Source organism: Cibotium barometz, chromosome 13 (genome assembly GCF_041138505.1).
Source record: "Cibotium barometz isolate CiBa-2024 chromosome 13, ASM4113850v1, whole genome shotgun sequence".
NCBI classification, from domain to species: domain Eukaryota; kingdom Viridiplantae; phylum Streptophyta; class Polypodiopsida; order Cyatheales; family Cibotiaceae; genus Cibotium; species Cibotium barometz.
The window spans coordinates 41,669,732-41,692,771 of NC_141058.1; the positions used below are offsets into that span (position 1 = coordinate 41,669,732).

General features: G+C 45.1%; 1 protein-coding gene across 6 annotated transcripts in view; it reads right to left on the reverse strand.

The window, feature by feature from the left end:
- Positions 1-23,040, reverse strand: part of LOC147632694 (AP-1 complex subunit gamma-1-like) — a 143,939-nt gene that overhangs the window by 7,109 nt on the left and 113,790 nt on the right. For 4 of the 6 annotated variants that reach the window (XM_086807513.1, XM_086807517.1, XM_086807516.1 and 1 more), the window contains 10 exons: positions 21,859-21,913; positions 20,228-20,350; positions 16,320-16,415; positions 16,078-16,205; positions 15,842-15,946; positions 15,393-15,691; positions 14,273-14,536; positions 13,973-14,139; positions 13,788-13,892; positions 13,300-13,400 (listed from right to left, as the gene is read on the reverse strand). In XM_086807513.1, coding sequence (XP_086663639.1) covers positions 13,305-13,400; positions 13,788-13,892; positions 13,973-14,139; positions 14,273-14,536; positions 15,393-15,691; positions 15,842-15,946; positions 16,078-16,205; positions 16,320-16,415; positions 20,228-20,350; positions 21,859-21,913 — 1,438 coding nt within the window. In that variant the 3' untranslated portion in view covers positions 13,300-13,304. Of the gene's footprint in view, positions 1-12,912; positions 13,196-13,299; positions 13,401-13,787; positions 13,893-13,972; positions 14,140-14,272; positions 14,537-15,392; positions 15,692-15,841; positions 15,947-16,077; positions 16,206-16,319; positions 16,416-20,227; positions 20,351-21,858; positions 21,914-23,040 lie in introns of those variants that run through there. The other 2 variants (XM_086807515.1, XM_086807518.1) reach the window with 2 other exon arrangements.

The window sequence follows — 23,040 nt, forward strand, 5'->3', positions numbered from 1 at the left end:
CAAGGGCAAATATAACTGGACATAGGACATCACAATGGATTGTACTATTCTGAGCCTGACATGAAGAGGCCAAGTAGAAATCTTCCAGTATTCCAGTTTATGTTGAAGTCTTTGGAAAATCCATTTTAACTGCTGCTTTCTGGTGATATGCCATCCTATGGGATATCCCAAATGCCTGACAATATCTTTGGAATGCACCACCTGACCCGGCCAAAGAATAGAATGCCAGTCACATTGTTTCAGGGGGAGTAATTTAGATTTTTCAAAATTGACATGCAATCCCGCTGCCAACCCATATAAAGAAAGAGTGGCCATAAGCATGCGAAGTTCCTGAGGAGAATTCTGTGGCATGAAGGATTCCTATCAGCATATGCTTGTGCCAAAAAAGATGTAGCCCCTGGGATTTTGAGACCAGTCATCTGTCCTGTGTTTGTAAGATGATCAAGATACATCAAAAGAGGATGGGTCGCAATGGCATAGAAGAGAGCACTAAGAGGGCAGCCCTGTCTAACTGATCGACCCAATATCCATGACCGAGACAGATGGCGCCCAAGAATGCATTGAGCAGTAGAGCCAGAATAAAGCCAGTAAACTGCATTTGCCATCTTGGGACCAAACCCCAACTTTGTCATGATCTGAGAGATAAAATCCCATTGAACATTGTCAAATGCCTTGGCAATATCCACCTGCAATATAAGCACATCTTGATGCGAATACTTAGCATATTCAATTGCAGTCAAGGCATTGGATATATTGTCATGGATTTGTCTTCGCGGCACAAAACCATACTGATGAGGATGAAGTCCTGCATGCAATATCCTGTGAAGCCTATGTACAATCATTTTGGCAATAAGTTTGTAAAGTACAGGCATCAAAGTAATAGGCCTCCAATCTGATATATGATCACACAGATGTTTTTTGGGGACAAGCTTGACTATACCATGCTTCCAAGAGTGCGGCAACTAATTTTCTTCCCAGGCCACATTGATCATTTGCAAAAGGACCTCTTTCAAATCATCCCAAAAAGAAATATAAAATTCCACTGTGAGGCCATCCCAGCCAGGGGACTTGTATTTGCTGAGGTGGAATAACGCATTATCAAGTTCTGTGTCAGTAAAAGGCCCTTCCAAGGTAAGAGCATCATCCATTTCAACTATTCCAGAAACATATCGAAGAAATTCAGTCCTGGCATCAGTCACTTGATTAGATGGGGAACCAGGAGCAGAAAACAATTTCTGGAAATAATTGTGGCATTCGTCTTGGAGATTAGAGAAAGAGTGAGTCCAAGAGCCATCCAGTTTCCTAACCCCTAGACATGAATTTTTATTTCGAGTAGCATGTAAGCCCTGGAAAAAGGATTTTGAAGAGCAGCCCTTATCCATGAGGGGCTTCATTCTTGCCCTAATCTGCCATTTGTGCAATTTCCTCTGATCATTAACAGCAAGTTTAAATTGTGCATGTGAAAGGGAATCCTTTTCTGAATCAGAGAGTGGCCTCGACTGAGAAAATTCAGTCAAATGTTGTGCTGTCCTTTTTGCCCATTTAACCTCATTCCTCCATTTTGTCATGTGCCATTTGCCATACTCCCTAATGACATTCTGAATACGAGAGACGAAGCTGTCCCAAGCATAATTCATGTCCTCCTGGGCATGAACTGGCAAAGGATGAATGGCCAATCTGATCATTTGCTGAAAATTGTGATGTTGAAAATAAGCCCGATTAACATGCAATAGTCTACTGGAGAGAAATGGCAAATCATCCAGAGGCATGCCAAGCTGCAAATTCATCCACAATGAAGCATGATCTGACAAGCCCAATGAGAAATCTATAAGGAGATGAGGGCTAAAATCTGCAAATTGTTGTGGATAAAACAGATACCATCTGTCAAGCCTTGCCCAATACGTAGTAAGTGCATTATGATGAAAAGTATATCCAGGGACTGACCCTTGGAGAAGTATCCATAAATCTTCAGCCTGCACAGAAAGAAGCATGTCATCCCATTTGTGCCTTTCCAATGATAGCATATGAGATCGTGAAGTGGTATTATCTCCAGGCAGAGGGGAATTATTAAAATCCCCACAGATGAATGCATTGGATCTCCATGGATATCTGCATAAAGAATCCCACAAAGAAGCCCTCATGGCAGAGGTCTCGGGGGCATAGACTGATGCAAACTCAAAAATATCACCATTAACATTGCATTGTATTACTATCCATCTGCCACTATTGTCATTGAAGGCCAATTGAGGATGCAATTCATGTCTAACCAGTATGCATACACCTGAATAGGTAGCAGTACCAGCATAATATATATCATAACCGTGCAAAAAACCATGTTGTCCAGCCATGGAGTGTTGATTATGCTCTTGCAAACAAACAATATCTGGCTGCATTTTATGTACATAAATCCAGAAAAGCCTCCACTTTGAGACATTGCAGAGGCTCTGTACATTGTATGTAAAGCACTTAAGTGTTTGAAGCATGAAAAGGTTATGTACAGCAGAGTGTGAGGATAAGAACTATACATCAGAGAGGCTAGGCCTCTGCCTGCATAGGCTACATGCCTTCATTGCCCATGAAAGACATAGCATTTTCCTCTTCTTCTGAATCACATATGGGGATGCCCTTCTTCAGTACGCCCACCCAATTTTGAAGGATAGGAGCAGAGGCTGAAGTAGAAGTTTGTCCTGGTGAGGGAGAAGAAGCATCCCATTGACGAGATTGAAGGGGGCGTTGCTTCAATACAACCACCTTCTTGGGTTGTTTAAAACCGTCCTGATCAATCCCCACAGTTTCTTTCATCTTCTCTTTCCCTTTATCTTTTCCTTTTCCTGGAAGTGCGGACATCTGATTGACTGATTTTGCATTCTTTGCTCCATTTGTATTTGCTGTCTTGACTTGCAAATTCTCATTCTTTTCCCGTGTCTGGGGTGGCAAGGCATTTGGGGGGGGCTGATGCAGAACCATTGGGCATTCAGAGGCTAGATGCCCAAACTTGTGACAGGCAAAACAAGCACCTGCAAACACACCCCACTTCAATTCAAAATACTTTTTGCCCAATTGCACTCCCTCAACTTCCACTGCAATAGAAGGAGGAGTAGGTATGTCAGTGTCCCAGAAAATGCAGAATCTGTTATGGTTTCCCATGGGGCGTGGTGGACAAATGACCTGTCCCAAGGAAGCAGCCATGCCAGGCAACTCTTCACGCATATAGTTCGGGAAGTTTGCAACCTCAACCCATACAGGGCAGTGATGCCGTATAAGACTTTGATAGTCCTTGTTTGGGGACCAGGGCATAGCATGTACCATTTGCCTCCCATAAAACAGGGGAAAGAACTCAAGAAGCCTTTGCTTGCATGAAGCATCTGATAAATGCACCTCATAAAAGCCTCTGGAAGCAAAATACACTCCCTCTACAAAGCATCCTCCAAGGATGGACTTAATCCACTGCGCGACATCGCTGGCCGCAGGGATTCTTCCTGGAAAGAATATTATAACCGCAGTTTGAGACAACTTTCTGAGAGGGTTTACCAGGGACGGCAACTTCAATTTGTAGGTGACCTCTGGAATCGGTTTGCCCCATTCCTGTCGTGACTGCTGAAAGTCATCCTTAAGGGTATCAAACACATACTGCGCTTCCAACGTAAATGCATCATCTTGTAAAGCCGGCTCTGATAGGCGGTGCTTAGCATCTGCAGATCTTTCTTTTCGGGCATATGTACAAACATCTAAGGCTGAAGCCATTGATAGAACCACGGAAAGGGAAAGGCTGTGAAAAGGAAACGGCTGATATTGACAGAAGGTGGCTGTGAGGTTACGAAGGCAAGAAGGCAAGTGGAATAGAACAGTAATGCAGAAAAAGTGCAAGAAAGCGGCAGAGAAAAGCTGCAAAAAGGACAGTATAGAGTTATGGGAAAAGTATGGCAGGGAAAGATGGGTATCAAATCCCTCCTCCACTCTTGGCTCTTCATTAATGGGGGTTCTAAATTTGCACAGTCGCACCTGGAAGAAAGGAGGACACAACGCAAGAGGGCTGACAGTAGGCGCTTGAAATAGGAGAGACGTCGAGAGGCTGGATAGGCGAACAGAGAGTGCAGGCAACCGGCGGCACACAGCTGGCGCTGCAGAGGCAGCAAAGGGCAGAAGGCGGCGCTGCACGGGCAGCTCTCAGACAGTCGCGACTCTCTCACACACTTTCTCACACTACTCTCTCTCTACACACACACACACACACACACACACACACACACACACACACACACATATTGGTGTCTTCAGGAACTCGGTGAGGAGGATTGGGAGGCTTCACATTATGACATTTCCCTGAACGATCTGGAGCAAATCGTCACACCCTATCATTTTGGCAGAGTTGGCGGCAGCCCCCTCGGTGGTAGATGCACTTTTCCAGAAGGTGACATACATACATCGCCCCCACACCTTGGACAGCCACAGGTTACCGAGGTGGAGACCAGGAGAGCACAGGGCAATGCCAAAGAGGATAGGATCGACTCTGCTTCACAGAGGTCAAGACAGAGGAGCACTACATTTGCGGATGCCCAGTATTTTACAAGACCTGGGGGAGATTTTATTGCCTCTTCCGAGAGGGGTTCGGTCCACTATCCAGGATCAATGACTTTCCCAATCAGCGCTGCCTAGGACTTTAACCTCATTGAGCTCAGCAGGCACCGAAAGTCAATGTTCAAAGCAAGCAGAGCCCAGCCTTGGGACATCTCACAATGGACCATCAATAACTTCTTCCAGATGCAGGATGGCAGCACTAGCCGGTGATCAAGGTATCTACTTGTGCTCACAGATCCTTCCAGAGGTCTAGCTGCCCCCATGTCCCACTGCGACCCAATGAAGTCAGCCTGGACTGCGCCCACCACCTACAGTACACTCCATATCCACGGGGCCCAGGTTCACGACAGCTCGAGATTGGGGAGATTCTCCAGCAATATTGAGATATGCCCCTCATTGAGGGTGGACTTCGCAAGTCTTTTGGGAGTCATAGCTCACCTATGCTAGATATTCTAGATGGATGAGGATGATTATATCACACCCACATGAGCCCTCCTTTTCTTGTACCGACTTTAGGATATATCCTCCACATGTATTTTCACATGTGGAGGATATATCTCCATCGAGGGTGGACTTGGCAAGTCTTTTGGCAATCATAGCTCACCTGCTAGGTATTCTGGATGGATGAGGATGATGATATCACACCCACATGAGCCCTCGTTTTCTTGTACCGACTTGGAGATATATCCTCCACATGTATTTTCACATGTACTCACAATCTCACACGCTCACCATAGTGCACAATGTTGTTGATGATGATAAGATAGAGATATCTTGTTGTATGAGTTTTTTTATATAGTTTTGTTAGTCTTTTTTTCCATAGCTTAGTACCGCATGGAACTCTTGTACCACTTTTGGTCTCATAGACCCACTGGGTCTGCAGCACATGCCAGAGTGACGCAGGGATATGCAGCCTTGAGCTTACTTGAGCGGCAGTGCTTCCAGGCACACTTCTAGGAGCCTAGGACGAAGGGTTGGCTTTTTGACACCCTCATCACACCAGCCTTGATGTATGGAGCAGCCTTTTGGGGCCAGATTTATCCGATGAGGATTGGCAACAAGTTGAGAGGCCCCAGGTCATGATGTTCTCCTGTATGATCCGTCGCAAACCATCAGTCCCACACCAGATTATCCAGGCAGAGTTTGCTGCAGCCCCGATGGTAGTGGATGCACTCTTCCAGACAGTCATATACCTCCATCGCATCAGTCACGTGGATCCCCATAGGTACCGGAGGCTTGCAGTAGAGTCCTCCAGGCAGCTAGCACTTGAGGGCCACTCTGGAGTATGGTATGCACTAGTTTCCACTTGGTTCTCAGTATATGGGCTCCGCATGGACCGCCTACCCCCCTTTCAGTTTGGACTCCCCTTTTCTCCGACTGTCTCACGAGGATACCAACCGGGTTATCCGGTTAGATCTTCTCCGCCTCTACACACATTGCACATGGATCACACTTCTGGAGCTCCCCACGAAGATGCACTTCTACAGAGATCACTTCCTCACACTCACTGAGGATGGATTCATCCAGCAGCCGGGCTACTTGAGTGTTCACATGTCCCATGCCATGCGGATTGTGATTGGCCACATATGGGTTTCATCCCACTGCCTCAAAGTGGAGACAGGTAGAGCTGAGCGCATCTTCAGAGCCGGGAAGCTCATACGGAGACCCAGAGAGGAGAGGATCTGCTGACTATGCCACACAGAGGTTGAGACGAGGAGCATTACATATGCTGCTGCCCAGTATACTATGAGATCCGCGGGAGGTTTCACTGTCTATTTCGTGAGGGATTTGGTCCACTCTCTAGGATCATTGACTTCCAGGACTAGCGTTGCCTAGGCCTCTTCTTGCTTGAGCTCCGCAGACACAGGGACACCTTCTTGAGAGAGCTTTGGCCCCAGCCACCCCGCCCCCTCCCTCGCCAGCCAACCATCACCAGTTTCTTTCGGACCTAGGAGGTGGAGGACACTGACATACTGGATCTTGTGGACCCTCCACGAGCTGCTTTGGACCTCATCAACTCCAGATCCAAGACATGCTCCATTGCCATCGAGCTACCTTTCCACGTGAGATAGCTGAGGGAGACCTCTCGGCCATACTCATTAGCCCCATGCTTGATATTTTGGAGAGTGGTATACCATCTACTCGGATTTATGTTGCTCTCATATTTCTATGTTCTTAGTATTCCATGATGAGTTTCCATGGACAGTTTTGTATCACCCCAGTGAGATAGCTATGTTTGCGTTTTCTTTCTGTTTTATTTTCCATTCCATGATGAGATATACGATGGATATTATTGTATCACTTTGGTCTCATAGGCCCATTGGGTCTTTAGTAGACGCTTAATATATCTTTCTTTCTTTCTCTCTCTCTCTCTCTCTCATGCCTGGAAGGACGCATGCGTGGCTGCATGCATGGAGAAATGTATGGAATTATGCAAGGAAGAGATGCACAAGCATGGCAAAGAGAAAGGAGAGCTAGCTACACAAGAAGCCCTTGCTCTAGAGATTGCCCAGTTGCGAGACGCCAATGCCAAACTTGAGGCGGAACTAGAGAAGGCTAAGAAGGCAATCACAACAGAGATCCAAGAGGCCAAATCAAGATTCCGGGAGGAGCATGCAGGCCTCCGAAAAGACACGGAAGCAACCAAAGAAGAGGTTGGAGAAACCTCCAAATGGGTTGAGGTTGTGAAAAAGCAAAAAACAGTCCACACCCCAAATGCCACATCCATCATGACGGCCACGCTTGAGGAAGAGAAGCGTCGCCAATCTAGGGCTCTACATGTGCGAGTAACAGGCTTGCAAGCGGGCAACTCACCAAAAGAGGACGGTGAGACTTTATGTAGACAAATGGGCCTCACTAACACCCCTTTTGTAGATGCTTGGCGAGCCGGGAAGGACTTGACGAGGGAGAGGCCTCTCCTCCTCAAGTTCAAAGATACGGAATCCCGTTTGGCTTTCTTGAAGAAGAGGGCCACTCTCCGAACCACTAAAATATACCTTGGAGATGACCTCACCCCCCTACAGGTGGAACACAGGAAAGCCGGGATGGTTTAGGTTATGGAAGCCCGCAAGGCAAGAAAATGGGTCGTTTATCGTGATGACCGAGTCATCATCACTGATAAACGCCCCACATGACGGTGCGGGGCCTATGAGACAATAGATGAATTGAGGATGGGAGTATGGAATTGCAATGGAACTCTTTGGTTAGACACAAGAGGCCTCACAGAGACTTACAAAATAGGGATATTATCTTCTACACAGAAACACATCAAAGTCCTGAGAGAGGGCTACCCATAGTGGAGGGTTACACATAAGAATCAGCTTTCAGAGGACAAACACGCACCATTGGGGGGGGGGTGCGTGGCTCGGGAGGAGTGGCATGCTTGTTTCCTCTCAATTGAGAGGCATGCTCACAATGGTTAGACACCATGAGGAGGCTCGTTTAATGTGGATGCGATTATCCAGGCCTGGCTTGAGAGTGATGCATATTGGAGTATGCTACTTCCCACCAGAGAAATCACAATATGCATGCAAGTTGAAAGAGAAAGGGGAGACTCCCTATGCGCCATTATTTGCAGACATTGCAGAGTTCTCCCAGCAAGGAGAGGTCCTCCTATTAGGAGACTTCAATGCACGGACAAATTGGGAACAAGTGCATACATATGACTTCCAGGGAGATGCCATTATGTTGTCAGAAATTGACTTGGCTGAGATGCGCCTCTAGAGGGCCAACCAGGATATGGGGAATGCAACATCATATGGTAGACACTTCTTGGAGATGGGGGCTATGCATGAGCTGGTTATATGTAATGGCTTGTCCAGATGGCCGCAATCGGACAGCCTTACATCTTTTCTGCATGGGGGAGGCACTAGTACGGTGGATTACCTCATGGGATCTCCAGCTCTTATACCACACATCCCAGACTTCACCATCCCTCCTCTCCCCATACTAGCTGACCACGCATTACTTTCTTTCACGATCTCATGCCCCATCTTACCACCCACACCCACACCCCCTATCACCAGCTTCACCCGGACTCATTTCCATCATGATCTTGACCATATCTATGAGGACCACCTCTCCTGCCACATTTCAGCTCTCGACTTATCCCTCTCTATCTCCACCATCTCAACACAACTTTCCTCCATCATCCATGACTCCACCCATGCCAGCTTCCCCTACACCACATGCTCGACAGCAAGTTTGCCAGTGGGATCCCAACCCCAGAATGGATGGTATGATGAAGAGTGCAAAATCACCAGGCTTCGCCTCTTACGCAAGAGGGAACATGGACTCATTTCAGCACATAAGATGCTCTTTTTGAGCGAGGACAACTCAAAAGCTTGGCGCATTCTGGAAGAAAAAAGAGCACCACCCTCCTAGATTGCCAACACCATTGTCCCCATCCACAAAAAGCAAGAGAACCCACGGACCCAGGTAGCTACAGGACTATCATGATTGGTCACACAATGGCCAAAATCTATGGGGCAGTACTAGAGGACATGATGAGCTCTATGGCAGAGAGGATGGGAAACAGAGCATCAGGCCAGGCAGGCTTCAGGAGAAACTTCTTCACGCTGGACCATATCTTTACTTTACGGGCTATCATAGAGGAGGTGAGGTCCTCAAAGAGACATGTATATTGCTGCTTTGTGGATTTCTGCAAAGCCTTTGACTCCGTCCCTCGATCTTGTCTGATAGGATGCTTGTAGGAGCTCTAGTTCTCACATGAGATGATATGGGGTGTGATGGCACTATATGAGGCAGTCCTCGGCTAGTACGTGCATCCGGTGGGACCTCGGGAGATATATGTAGCACTATTGGGGTTAAGCAGGGCTGCCCACTCTCACCTACACTCTTTGGCCTATACATTGATGAGATCGCAGCATTTGTGGATAGTTTTGGAGGTAGAGGTTCACCATTGGCTCAGACAGTAGTGCCCATATTGCTATATGCTGACAACATTGTCTTGATCTCAGATTCAGCCAAGGGTTTACAGAAACACTTAAATGCATTGGACAGATTTTGCAGGGAGAGAGACCTTATGGTCAATTTGGGCAAAACCAAGGTTATGGTCTTCAACACATATCATGCAGTCGCCTCATGATTTTCTTTCATATACAGAGATGCCCAAGTGGAGATTGTGCAGAAGTATGTGTATCTAGGAGTCACTTTTACAGGCCCTTTGTTTTGCATGACCACAGCTGCCACTGACTGACTTGCGAGGGGGCATGCCTCCCTAGCCCGTATGGAGAGAGAGAGTGTTTCCAGGCACATTTCCAAGAACCCCGCACTAAGTGCTAGCTCTTTGATACACTAGTACGACTAGCGGCTATGTATGGTGCAGCCTTTTGGGGGCCAGGCCTAGGGAAGGATCACTGGAGGAGCATTGAGAGGCTATAGGTGATGATGTTGTCACGCATGATTAGGAGTAAGCCATCTGTACCACATGACATTCTACATGCAGAGTTTGGGGTGGCCCCACTGGTTATAGATGCCCTTTTTCAGATTGTCACTTATATTCAGCATGTATACACGCTTGACAGAGATCGCCTCCCACGACTAGCACTAGAGTCCTCTATGCAATTATACGGCGAGAGGGAGAGGGAGCGATTGAGACGAGCTGGACTGCCCTCCTCAGCGACATGGCCACCACCATTACCGACACATGCATGGTACTCTGAGGTAGTCGAGTGGTTTGATGCACATGGCATACAGATGGACCGTCTCCCCCCGTTTCAATATAGCTTGGATTCCCCATACCTTGATCTCTCACATCAGGAGATCAACCGGATCATCCGATTAGACCTACTCGGGCTACACATACACCTCTCCATCAGAGATTGGTAAGAAGTGTGAGTTCTACAGAGATCACTTCTTGAGATTCTCCGAGGACGGATTCTTTGAGATCCCGGGATACATATAGATACACATGTCACATGCCATGCGTATCACAATCGGCCAACTCAGGGTATCCTCCCACCGCCTCAGAGTAGAGGCTGGCAGAGCTGATGATATCCCACATGAGGAGAGGACATGCACAATATGCATCACAGAAGCAGTAGAGGATGAGGACCATTATATGCTCACTTGCCCGATTTACTATGAGATACGGGGGAGATTCCACTGCCTCTTCCGAGAGGGATTCGGACCACTCCCACGGGTGATACAGTTTGAGGATTAGAGGTGCTTGGGCATGTACTTGATGGAGCTCAGACGACACAGGGATGTAGTGTTGAGGCAGCATGTTGAGAGACAGCCCCGGCTCTGACATGATACCTCACAGAGAGCCATCACAGATTTCTTTGTGGTACATACATCCACATTGGAATCCACTGCCCACAATAGTTCCTCTACTATGACATCAGAGCCCACAACCCATACCCACGCTCTAGCTCCATGCCCCAGAGTTCTTAGCGAGAGAGCTTGATCCATTATGTGAGCCAAACATCCCTGACCCAGAGCATTAGGACCCTCGACCACACAGAGACAGATTCGTGAGGTTCCCTGCTGACACATCACGCTCCCATCACAAAGGCTTGACATTCACTCCACCATCAGATCGGTTCTGGCCGACGCGGGTATCGTCATTAGCTGATCACAACATATCTCACTCTACACACGATCATTTGCTAATCACATGTACTGTCAGAAGTTTTCATTTTACTTTTTCTTTCAGTTTTCCATGGCTCAGTATATCCATGGTACCATTGTGTTACTTTTGATCTCATAGGCCCTTGGGGTCTTCCGTAGACGTTAATGTAACTTTCTTCTTTCTTTCTTTCTCTCTCTCTTTCCATAATGGTTGGTTGATTAGATTAAGAAAATGTAATACAAAGCAAAGGTCACATGACCAGCTATACAAACATGTACATAGAGGCCATCAGACTACACACACTAAAAGGCCACATGAGGCATGCCCACCGTATGAAGAGCATGTAACCAAGGGTCAGCTTGCGCCCTGGTGATAACATGTGCATTGATCAAAGAAGAAACTTGCCAAAGCAATAGACCACGAACGCGCTGGACATGACCTTTCACCCCTGATTGTGAATCAAAGATGAAAGCATTTCGCATGAGCCAATTATGCCAAAGACCCAACCATCAAAAGAAAACAAAGAAGGACCCAACCATCGAAAGAAAACAAAGAAGACCTCTTGTTTCCCCCGGGCTGATCATGTCCAAATACCCGCTGCTTGGGTGACAAAGTGTGTCCAATCACCATTTGCCACACTGAAGAGATGAACTCCCATATCTGGTGAGCCACCAGGCAAGAAATAAACCTGTGCCGACTAGATTCTGGACAAGTCGGGCAGAAGAAATAGTTGCCATTCGAAAGTCTCCGCCGACGCCGAAGGGCAGTGGCCAAAGGCAGGCCCCCAACCATGACTCGCCAAATAAACACTTTGCCCTGAAAAGGAAGCTTGGAATGCCAACCATTGAATAGGATGCGCTTCCACCAGGAGGCCGTTTTCTTAACATTCCATACTTTATTAGCTTTTGTTGCAAGCCATCTCTGCTCTTGGACCAAAAGATGATATACAACATTAGTGGAAGCCTTCAACAGCTTGGTCTTGCGACCCAACACCCAATCATCCCATGCATGAGAAGAATCCATCCTAGGAAGGCACCCCAAAGACTGCACTTGTTGCTGCAACTGCAACCAAATACACTTGTAACCTCGGGACACAAAATCTATGACGAGCTTGGCAGAATGATAACATTTGCAGCCGCCCAGGCGACAAAGTATCAGACATCCTCACAACACCCAATCTCGCCATACGATTGAATTGCCGTCTACAATTATTCTTCTATGGCCAAGTAATCACACGAGAGGTGGCCAACACCTCTGCAAGCGGGGAGTTCTCATCACACGAGACGAGAATTTGGAGGTCTCCAAGAAGTGAACCGTAACACCTCCTGCCATGATTCAACCAAATGATCCAATAGAGGAGAAGCAGATACACGCACAGATTGTGATACACGCAGAGATTGTGAAACATTTAGAACATCCCACCAAGATGCAAAACCCGGGTCCATGTACAATACCCACATCCTCCAAAAATGCAATAGTCATGTCTATCCATGGCTGGGAATCAACACACATAGCAAGTCTACCTACGGGCAAGAAGGTGCACCCAAACATCCAACAAAGCTGCCCCTCCCAATCTCTTCGGGGTGGTAATATGCTACCATGAAACCCAAGTCAACCCTAGATTATTGCCTTTCTTTTTCCACAACATGAATTGAAGCGGCTGGGTTAGAGCTGTTAAAGCCTTTTGAGACCAAGGAAGTAAGGGCAAGAAATAAGAAGCATAGCTAGCATATGGCCAGGTGTGAAACGGCCATGCTTGAGACTTCCAGTACACAAACTTATCCCCAATATGGCCTGAGATCCATTCTAAAAGTTGTTTGTTGGTGACATCCACCCCAATAGGATAACCCAAGTGATGTACAATGGTCCCACGCGGCACAACATGACCCTACCAACCAAGCTCCTGTAAATCTCTCTCTATGCAACTAAGAAGGGCTGACTTCTGGGTATTTATATGCAACCCAGAAGCTTTCGCAAACAAAGACCAAGCTGCCATTGCCTTCTCAATGTTGGCTTTGTTGGCTTCAAGAAACATAAATGAATCCATATCAAAAAGTTGTGAATATGCCTAGTATGTGAAAAGATACACAAAATCATTCAAAACATTAGACGATATAGACGGTCACCTTTTCTAAAGGCCTGATGGAAAATTTTCAATCTGAGACTGCTCAACAATCTCTTGCCCATTCACCTTGTATGTGATCCTTATTCTCATCATCAGAGGTTTCTGCATATGTGAGCAAATTGTGTTAAGACGAGATTTGCAATCTCTACCTAGACCTCTACATTTCATAGGGCATTTTTGATCCTTATTCTCATCATCAGAGGTTTCTGCATATGTGAGCAAATTGTGTTAAGACGAGATTTGCAATCTCTACCTAGACCTCTACATTTCATAGGGCATTTTTGAGCCTGGTAATAGAACACATCTCCCAGTCAGAGTCTTGGCCGCCTGTGAGGGATGACAGGCAATCTTGTCCATCAGTGAGGGATGCACGGCCATCCAACTCATAGATCGTCCCACAGACGGAGAATGTTCTGTAACCAGCCTAATGTAGTGCACTTGTAAAGGTATGAAGTAAGCATAGGGGACACAATAGAAGATGAAACTCACTTGCCCATGTAGAGTATTTGTGACCGTCAAGTTTTGGGTTATGGTTCCATTCGCATTCGGGAGAAGAACATTGCCACTTGCAGGATCCAACTTCAGTTGCAAGAACTGCAAGGACAGCAATTGAAAGTTATCAACAAGCTTCATTTGTTTATGAGATCATGGCAAAGATCAAAGAAAGCACATACCTTAGGTACTGCAGCCTGTAGCATAAAATCAGTGCATAGATCACTGGAACTATTCAAATAAGTTGCATGGATTATCGTAACTTGAGGGTTGTGAGCCGGCTTTGTAAAGTCAAATAACACTTTCAATCGGCTGGTTTGAAGCACGACAATTGATGGGAACAAGGGGCCTGTGAAATTGTTCTAGATCATAAGACAAAAAACACCATAAAACACAAGTTTTCTCTACTTTAAAACTAGAAGGTATGTGTAAATGTCTTTATTAAATGCCCAAATTCCGATTAGCAGCACATGAAACTGCACCTTGTGCTGAGTAGATATCTCCATACTGTTCGTTTCCAAGAGGTTCCAAAGCATTCTGTCCGATATTTGTATCTGAAGAGAAGTCTAAAATTGGAGAGCTTGGGGTAGTACTTACAGAAAATCGTATATGTGCAGACGGAGAAGAAGTTTCTTTGTAGTTAAGAATGGACGTTTGAGGTCCAGTAGTTAAGGGAACCGAAGCATCTTGCCGTATGTTTGAAGTGGATAGCAGATTCAAAAGGTCTTCAGCCTTTATAGGCTTACCTACATATTGCCAAAGAAAAACATTAGCCCATATTTTCCCTTGTGCCCAACTTTTTAAAGCTTCCACTTCATGTCTGTATTACAAGGACCTTTTCACAAGGAATTTAAGAAAAGCACACCTTGAGCTTAGCAGGGTTAAGAGTTCAACAGAGAGAGAGCCCATTACGAGCCTTATACATACAGGGATGGAGACCAGTAAGTTAGTGAGATTGAAAAACGGCCAGCCGCAAAAGTTCTCCTTCCAACTATATCAGCAACACTGGAAACACTCTAGAAGTGTGGATTCCTGCCACTGAGGAGTGTTCTCCTATGTTAGGGTTTGCGTGAACGAAACCAGAGGAAGGAGTCTGAGAACAATGGGCAAGATTTTCTGCTATTCACAAAGGAGGACATGACAGTGTGGAAAAAGGATTTCTTTCTCCATTTGGGGCAGCCTGCTCCCTACGTGGCTACTCTTGCCTTTTGCAATGGGTGTGTAACAGCAACACAATGTGTTATACATGATGATAGGATGGGCCAGGGTTCTGTGATTCATTGAAAGAAGAGCGCCGCACCCCACCCACCCCCCCACCTCCCCGCCCCCCCACGCCCCCACGCCCCCCCCCCCCCCCCCAAAACCCACCTGCACCAACTGTAAAAGGTGCAAAACCAATTGGTTGACAGTAACCAACCTGTTCTACATCTGGGCATGGATCGCCATCCAACCTAAAGAAGTTTTTGGACATGAGGTGATGTCTTAGTCAGCATAAAAGTTACGTCACCTTGAAAACCACACTCCATTCAATTACAAAAACAGAAACGCAGCAGAGTTTTTTCATTACATAGGTTACTTCTACGTTCCAGTGCAAGGAAAAACCTTCAGATGGTACAGATTTTAAGGTGGTCTTAGAATCCATGTCCAGAAAGTCTTGCAAAACATTGACCCCTACAATATTTGAGTCTGGAGCCTCTTTCTCAATATTCAGATCCAGGAGGTTCACGAGATCCACAGTGGCCGGTTTTACACTCGTCATCATAGATGCACTAAGATTCTCACTAAAGGGAGGTGGGGAGGCAATTCTAGCTGTGGGACCAAGAGCTGCAACCGCAGGATCAGCTCTATTACTTTGATAGACAGTTTCGTTTAGCACAGGAATCCTCTCCACAAGCGTATTCCTGGGAGTTAAGAATACCATTCAATTCTCAAAATGCATAGTTTACGCAAAATAAACCACTCTTTTTTGATAACTACAGGATGGTTCTTTGGATTTTAAAATTAGATGAAGAGCTGCCAAATCTGGCAGCATGTGCAGTTTATTTGTAAACCTGATATTTTGATGCTTTGTCAATACAGCATTGAATTCCACAGCCCTTTGTTGCAGCTCAAGGAACGAGCAGTCCTTGTATTTTGAGATCAACTCCTGAATTTTTCTATCATAGCATAGCAATATTTATGTAACTTAGCAGGATGGGGTTTCGCTCAAAAAGACTCCCAGAGAACCCATATACCCAGTAAGGTGTGTTTTCAACAGACAAGAGAGACAGGATGAGTTTTCTCTTACTCTGTGCATGAATCAAAACGAGAAGAGAGCTTCAATAGAGATATAAGAAGAAACGCCTTAATGCTGGTACTAGCCCAAAAGTTACTGGAAATCTCTTCCAGAGTATCCAAGACTTCTAGCTCAGTGATCTGCAAAGAACATAATCTTTTCTTAGTCTGGGTTCAGGATGGACTGCTTCTGCTGTAAAGACTTCTCATGCCAGCACTTAGGACTCATGGAGTCGCAAGAATTTTTTACTCAACAGTCACTGGATCCTCTGTCTTCAGCTCTCCGGCATGATTTATAAGCATCTCACCATACTCCCCAATGCACCAAATTGCCACCAAAGCAAGACTTTCCTGATTAAGATTGGCACATGCAATAAAGATGCGTAAGGAAATCATCACCACGTAACATCTGTGTGACTCACTAAAATGAGTTGCAGAGCTTTTGACAGAGTAGATTAAAGACATAATTTAAGTAAATTTTCTCCTGTCATCAATGTAGTCTTCAAGAATACCCAACTAACACGACACGGTAATGCTTTCACCACACTTGAAAGGCATAGTCAAGACCTAGTGCATCAACTCCTAGCTCTTAAACCGTTGCAGCACTAGCCATACACTTGAATGTGTATCTGAGAGCAAACATGCCCTCCTATAGTTAACCTTTCCTTTTACAACCTGATATGGAACATTCTCAGTAAACAATGTGCCTGATGGCTGAGATGACAAAATTCATCGAGAGGGTTCATCTCTTATGCTGATGGAAATTGAGCTGTTCCTACTACTTTGAGAAGTCATGGATGGTAGTCTCTAGAGCCGATCCAGAACACCAGATCGCCATTTGGCTGGTGTTTCTATGAAGCATAGATTTCTAAAATATGAGTCCTCTATTAGGTATAGCATAAGGGTCAAGCCCCCAAATCAAATGATCTCCTTAAAAAAAACAGTCATCTCCCCCTATATGAAGGAAAGATCCTAATATATAATTCTTGGCATAGCCAGTGAGGATTCTGGAAGCGCAGATGGAGTCTAGTAAGAGATGGAGTGAAGAACATGCCATGGTTCCATACTTTCATGAATGAATTTTCCACAAGGCCTATTCCCCTACATTCTATTTCAGATAGTGTGATTTGTTTGAATGTCATCCTTTTCTGCACCTAGACCTCCATATTTGCCATGCTAGCAACCTGACAAGCTGAATTTACCACCAGGCTGTGTTGTCTGAAGAGAGCTCAGAGGAGTATCTTGAGCTAGAGTCATGGTCTGTATATACTTGCAGGGCACAATCCGCAAGACCCTCCTCATAAAATGATTGGGGGAACTGTAACATGAAGATATGCAGCAGGAACTTCCCACTACCTGTGGGAGGAAAATACCAAAATAAATGCCACAGTTTCCTTCTGATGATGCCAACAAGAAGGGCATTAAGCAGACGCAGTATGCCTGTTTTCCAAAAATTCTCCAATGGGGAATACTCCAGCAATACATCTCCACATGAAAACTTTTTGCTTCAAAGGTAGATTGCTGTCCCAAATCTTATGCAAATTTTGCTTCCACCATTTTGTGGTTTGATGGATTCCCTAAAGATGATTAGCATAATCAGAAAACCATGATTCTGGGAGAATCCATCGATACAATCTAGAAGCAGTGAGTTGTGATAAAGGGACTTTAGAAATTGGTCCATGTTCCATTCTTTGCAAAGTCCAATCTTCAAGCCGCCCTTCAATAGGGTCATCAAATAACTCACCAAATGGATGTAGCCGCTCTCTAATTAGTGGGTCTGCAATGCATGCCCAAATGCCAGTGTTGCTGTGCTTCTGGAAAAGACATTACTCTTCTTTCATTGGTGATAACATCTTGACACAAGTAGATCCCCTTTGTGGACAAGAAGCATGCCTTTCTTGGAGAGCGTAGAGCAAGTGGACAATCAAATGCTCGACTCCAATGTAGAATTTCTTGTCGTAGAGAATTTCCTATCTTTGGGGGTCTGCACGACTGATGACGATCTATAATCACTTGAGTAGATTAAGGGCATCTGACAATTTCGCCAATCACATGGCCTACCAAAATCTCCCAAGGAGAGCTCCCATTTACCAAAAGAGCCAACTTCCCCCACCCCACCCACCCACACACTCCTCTTCAAGCATGCCGGCCTGTGTGCCTCCTTCCCCACAGTCTGCATACACCTGAACTGCTGAGGAGTGGGTGGTTCACACCAAGACTGGGGCTTCATCACATTACGGGTGGCCAAGAGTCCATACCAAGCACCCGGTCATCATTGATCTTGGAGCCCATTCACGTGGAGTTTTGTCCAGGCAGTTTGATGCTATGTTTGGGTGGCTTAAATGCTTGCTGGATGGTGCTAAGCAGCTTGGGATGAGATGCCCTCACACCAGCGTGTGGTATGGCCCGGAAAAGCTAGCACAAAGGTAGTGGCTTGGTGATGTGGCAGTGATGGTGTGCAGACGAGTATGAGTGTGATTGGAGCTATCAAGGATATAATACAAGAGCGCCATTCCAAGTGCAACTGTGTCATTGCCATTGTGGTGCACCTTCAAATAAGTTATAATTTTGCACTACTTGTGCATGTAAGCATGTCTATGGAATACAACTAACCCTATGACATGGCATTGGAATCCATTTCCGTTTTCATTTTTTGCAGTTTTCAAAACACTTTGAGGGTTGTCGTTTCCATTCCGTTGGACGTTTTGACAACTGTGGTGTGCGGACTTCGAGATGTGGAAGTATGCAAGCTTCATGCACAAGAAAATGGATTGCTCGTTGTGTCTCCAACAAAGGGGCAAGTGTCTCCCGAGTGTTCTGAAAGAGTTGAACATTGTCATTGATGGGGTGTTGATATCAAGAGGGGGATTGCGAGTCCACATTGGGACAATTGTACTTGAGGAGGACATGAAGAAGGTTTCGAGCAGATTTTATATCTAGATACGTGCATGGAGAGATTCTCTAGAGTTACTGGAGAGATCTCCTGGAGAGATTTACTGAAGAAATCCGGAGGAGCATCGGCAACGGCATATCTACATTGACTTCACAACCAAATAGATAATGAGAGGGTGTCTTGCTTGGATGTGTGACGAACATCTCCATATTGTGAGATCCTTTGGGAGACGGTCTAGTCCAAGATCTTGTGTGTTTGCTTGACTAGGAGGTGTGGTCCTGTATACATTACAAAGCTTGGGCATGTGGACACAAGCTTGCATTATGTGTGGAACCTGTTCTAGTGGACTTGGGCAAGCCAGTGGACAATCATGTGTGGACATGAGCCTTAATTGGTGTAGTTGGTCTTGTATTTACAATTCCCTCATGAAAGTCACTTGAAGCACATTGGTGAGGAGCTCATCCACCAACTGAAGGGCCTGAGCCCAACATAGGTGGAGAGAGAGATCATTGTAATCGCTTGTTCTTCAGCAATACATTCATGGTGTTCATCTTTTCGCAATCACTACGTCATCGTATTCCAACGTGTACCCTGTGCTATTAATCGCCTTGGCACAAAGAGAAAGAGGTAGGGCTTTTACATAGAAAACAAAATGGCAAAGAGCTCCCCTCATACTCTCTGTATCAGCCTGTGTCTGCAATATCTGGGATCCACTCAGGTGAGAAACTCATGTACAATGTGGTGACCTCTGAGATGTTGCTTCAAATTTTATCCAGGATACTCCAATCCTAAATCAAACCTCTCTCAGCACTATGGAGGAGGTAGCAAAACTTTCACATATAGCAGTTATACTTGGTCAATTTTTTATAGCAGTTATATACGTCTTAGCAGTTATCTGGGATCCACTCAGGTGAGAAACTCCTGTACAATGTGGTGTCCTCCGAGATGCCCTCCAAGATGCTGCTAAAATTTTTATCCAGGATACTCGCAATCCTAAATGCAACCTCTCTCAGCACTATGGAGGAGGTAACACAACTTCCTCTGAGATGCCCTCCAAGATGCTGCTAAAAATTTTATTCAGGATACTCCAATCCTAAACGAATCCTCTCTCACCACTATGGAGGAGGTAACATTTTGTGTTCATCACAGAGATCTGGCTTGACTTGAACTACTACTGAGGGATGTGCAACCATATAAATAATTTCTGATTGAAACTTTTGCAACCTTTGGAAACAATTTTTGATCAAAAAAACAATAATGGTGGGATCACCTGACTGCTCCACCCTTCGAGCATCCGGTAAAGCAACCTAACAGTATAGCCATGAAGCTCAGGTGTATTGCTTATAATGACAATCAATGTATGTATTGATTCATTTGTAATAAACTCCCCTGCCTGACAAAATATCAAGGGCATGTGTTAATGGTCCAAACATCTTGAAAAGTATGCAAATATCTTAAATTCTTGAATATAAATTTTCAAAATATGGCACAATGTAGCTAATGAAAAGAATGGAACTAGTCTACCTTTTACATCAATGTTTCTAGATCACCATGTAACTCCTCTCTAGAAAGTAATGAGCCTTGGCAAATGGCTGCCAAGATTTTGAAGATGTCCTAGGTGGTAGTAGCTTCCACCATCTATTTTGCTGCATGGTGGTGGTGTTTCACATGTATTGTGTTGATGCAATGCCTTAAACAAGCACTTCATTTGGAGCCCCTCCTGAGTCCATAGAAAGCCCTCAAATCACAATCTTGCATAATCTTGCACATAAAAGACCAAATTGAAGGGTTTTCTGCAAGCTCACCACCACCCAATTGTAGCTCCATCTGGAGCACCCCAAAACTTGAGGTTAGATCTACACCGACCCTGCCCTTTACCCACACCCTGGTGTTCCATACCGCCAGAGCCCACTGTCCAAGGCTGATCCTGGCTTGGTCAAGGTCATGATCTCCTGCAAGTTCTCCCAACTGGAGATAACTTAATTATATGCAATCCACTCACTTATATAGGCTTGTAGTTAATAATAAAAGCAACTGCTGTTAAAAGCATACTTAAGTCACTTTACATTGAGCCCAATATAATATGCCTATAAATAAAGCCACCTTAGTTACGGCCTTTGAGCACATAACATATTCCCTTCTTTAAACTAAAACATGTTCATCAAATTTCAAAGTTCGTAGAAAAGAAACTATTGGTTCACCTGGAAATTAGCCATATCCCACAAAAATAATCTCTGGAGTCCAATCTCTCAATATAATGAGCATCCCGTGAATTATCCAGTACCTTTATATCCATTGACATATAAAACTAAATGTATCCACAGATAGGGGAAGTAATTCAGGTTTTTTTTTTGTGTGCAGTAAGGAGACTTCTATTAAGTATGAATTGACCATACAAAATCACCACTAGAAGCCAGAAGAAAAATTCCTCATCCCAGACTGTAGGGTGATCTCAACCAATCTGGGGCCCCAAATTCAAGCAGGGTTTATACACATGCTCTGAGAAAGCTATGGGTTATGTAGCTGTCACAAAACTTCCATATAGATGCTCATGAAGTTTAGGCCAGCACACTCACCCTGACCATAGAGAGCAGGTTTGAAGCCATGGATCAAGGGATGCAATATAGGACCTTGAACTCAATTTACAAGCCTCACTCTAGATTAATAACATACCAAATGTGCTGGCAAGAAGAAATGCTTGCAAGCACACATATTTTTCTAGCATTCTCAAGCTAAATCGGGATCTCTGTTTTCAGACCATTCCTAGAAATGCATGAAGTCCTTTCAAACCAAAACACTCAAGCACACACCAAGAAAACTAAAGGTGGTTCATTGCAAAATTATTTTCTTAACACTACCTAATGAAACACAGCACAGCACCAAAATGAGTATGAGTCTTACCTCACACATTAAGTTCACCATTTGGTCAATGTGCCAAAGCTTGCTTGATGCAAACCTGAGAATTATTTCAGAACGCCACATATCTCAGCTCAAATTCAAAAACCAAGGACAAGAAAACACACAAAACAAGTTATCCATAGCAAACATGCATTATAGTAGAGATTGAGCTCATAGAATTTCATAATTACATGATTTTACATGTGTTAATGTATACATCACTTAAAGGAGACCAGAAAGAGTGACACCATTAAAAAAAAGTCAACATCAGGTCTGGTTTAGACTCTAGAGTGGTTCCTGAACATGCTCCTGCGCACATACAAGTTGTGCGCTTCTTTCTGTGAACTGCTGGCTGCTGTGAACCCTGCAGCCCAACCAGGCTGTTCTCCCTTTCTCTACCAGACTGCTGTGCTAACCCCACTAGCTGCTGGAACGTTTCCACCATCTCTAGTCACAACTTGGCAAATAGATCCTTGCTGGTACTCCTCACGGTCATGTGTGGGGAAACTTAGGGAGCACGTGTTCGTTGGGAGATTGTTATAGTCCCAGAGGACAAGGGTGGTCTGGATGGTCTCTATCCTTATAAAATCTCTTTGTGTATGGTCGTTTTACAAGGGATCAACCTAGGAAGAACCTCCTACTTAACTTTGACAATTATCTATTGAAAATCAATGCTCCACCCTCACCATTGTGTCTCTGCAGGTGATGGGTTGCTCTAATTTGTAAGGCCCCCTTTATGAGGAGTAGCTGTGTATTGAGCATGCCTGGGTGCTCGACAATGCCTAGTTTAGACACTGGATGTTGGCCATAGGTGGCTGGATGGTTATGGGACTCCTTATGTAGACTTGGCACTATGCCAAGTAGGATGTATGTTAAGTGCAGGTCCATAAGCCTTGCACTTGGGTAGAAGCCGATCTTCCTAGGATACCTTGTCCTCAGGTTGTGGGGCCCGAACGGGCATCCAAATGACCACAGATGAGCCTAGAAGTGGCGTTGAGACTTATGGGATTTTATCTACTGTTGTCCCAGTCGGGTGATGTGGTCGGTTCAGTCCATCTGGACCAGTAGTAGGGTGGCCGACATGTGCTGACCTACAATATGACAAAACTTGGGTACTATATATAGATGGGTTCAGCAGTCTCATTTGTAATATTGAGATCATTATGTTTAGATCTCCCTTCACTA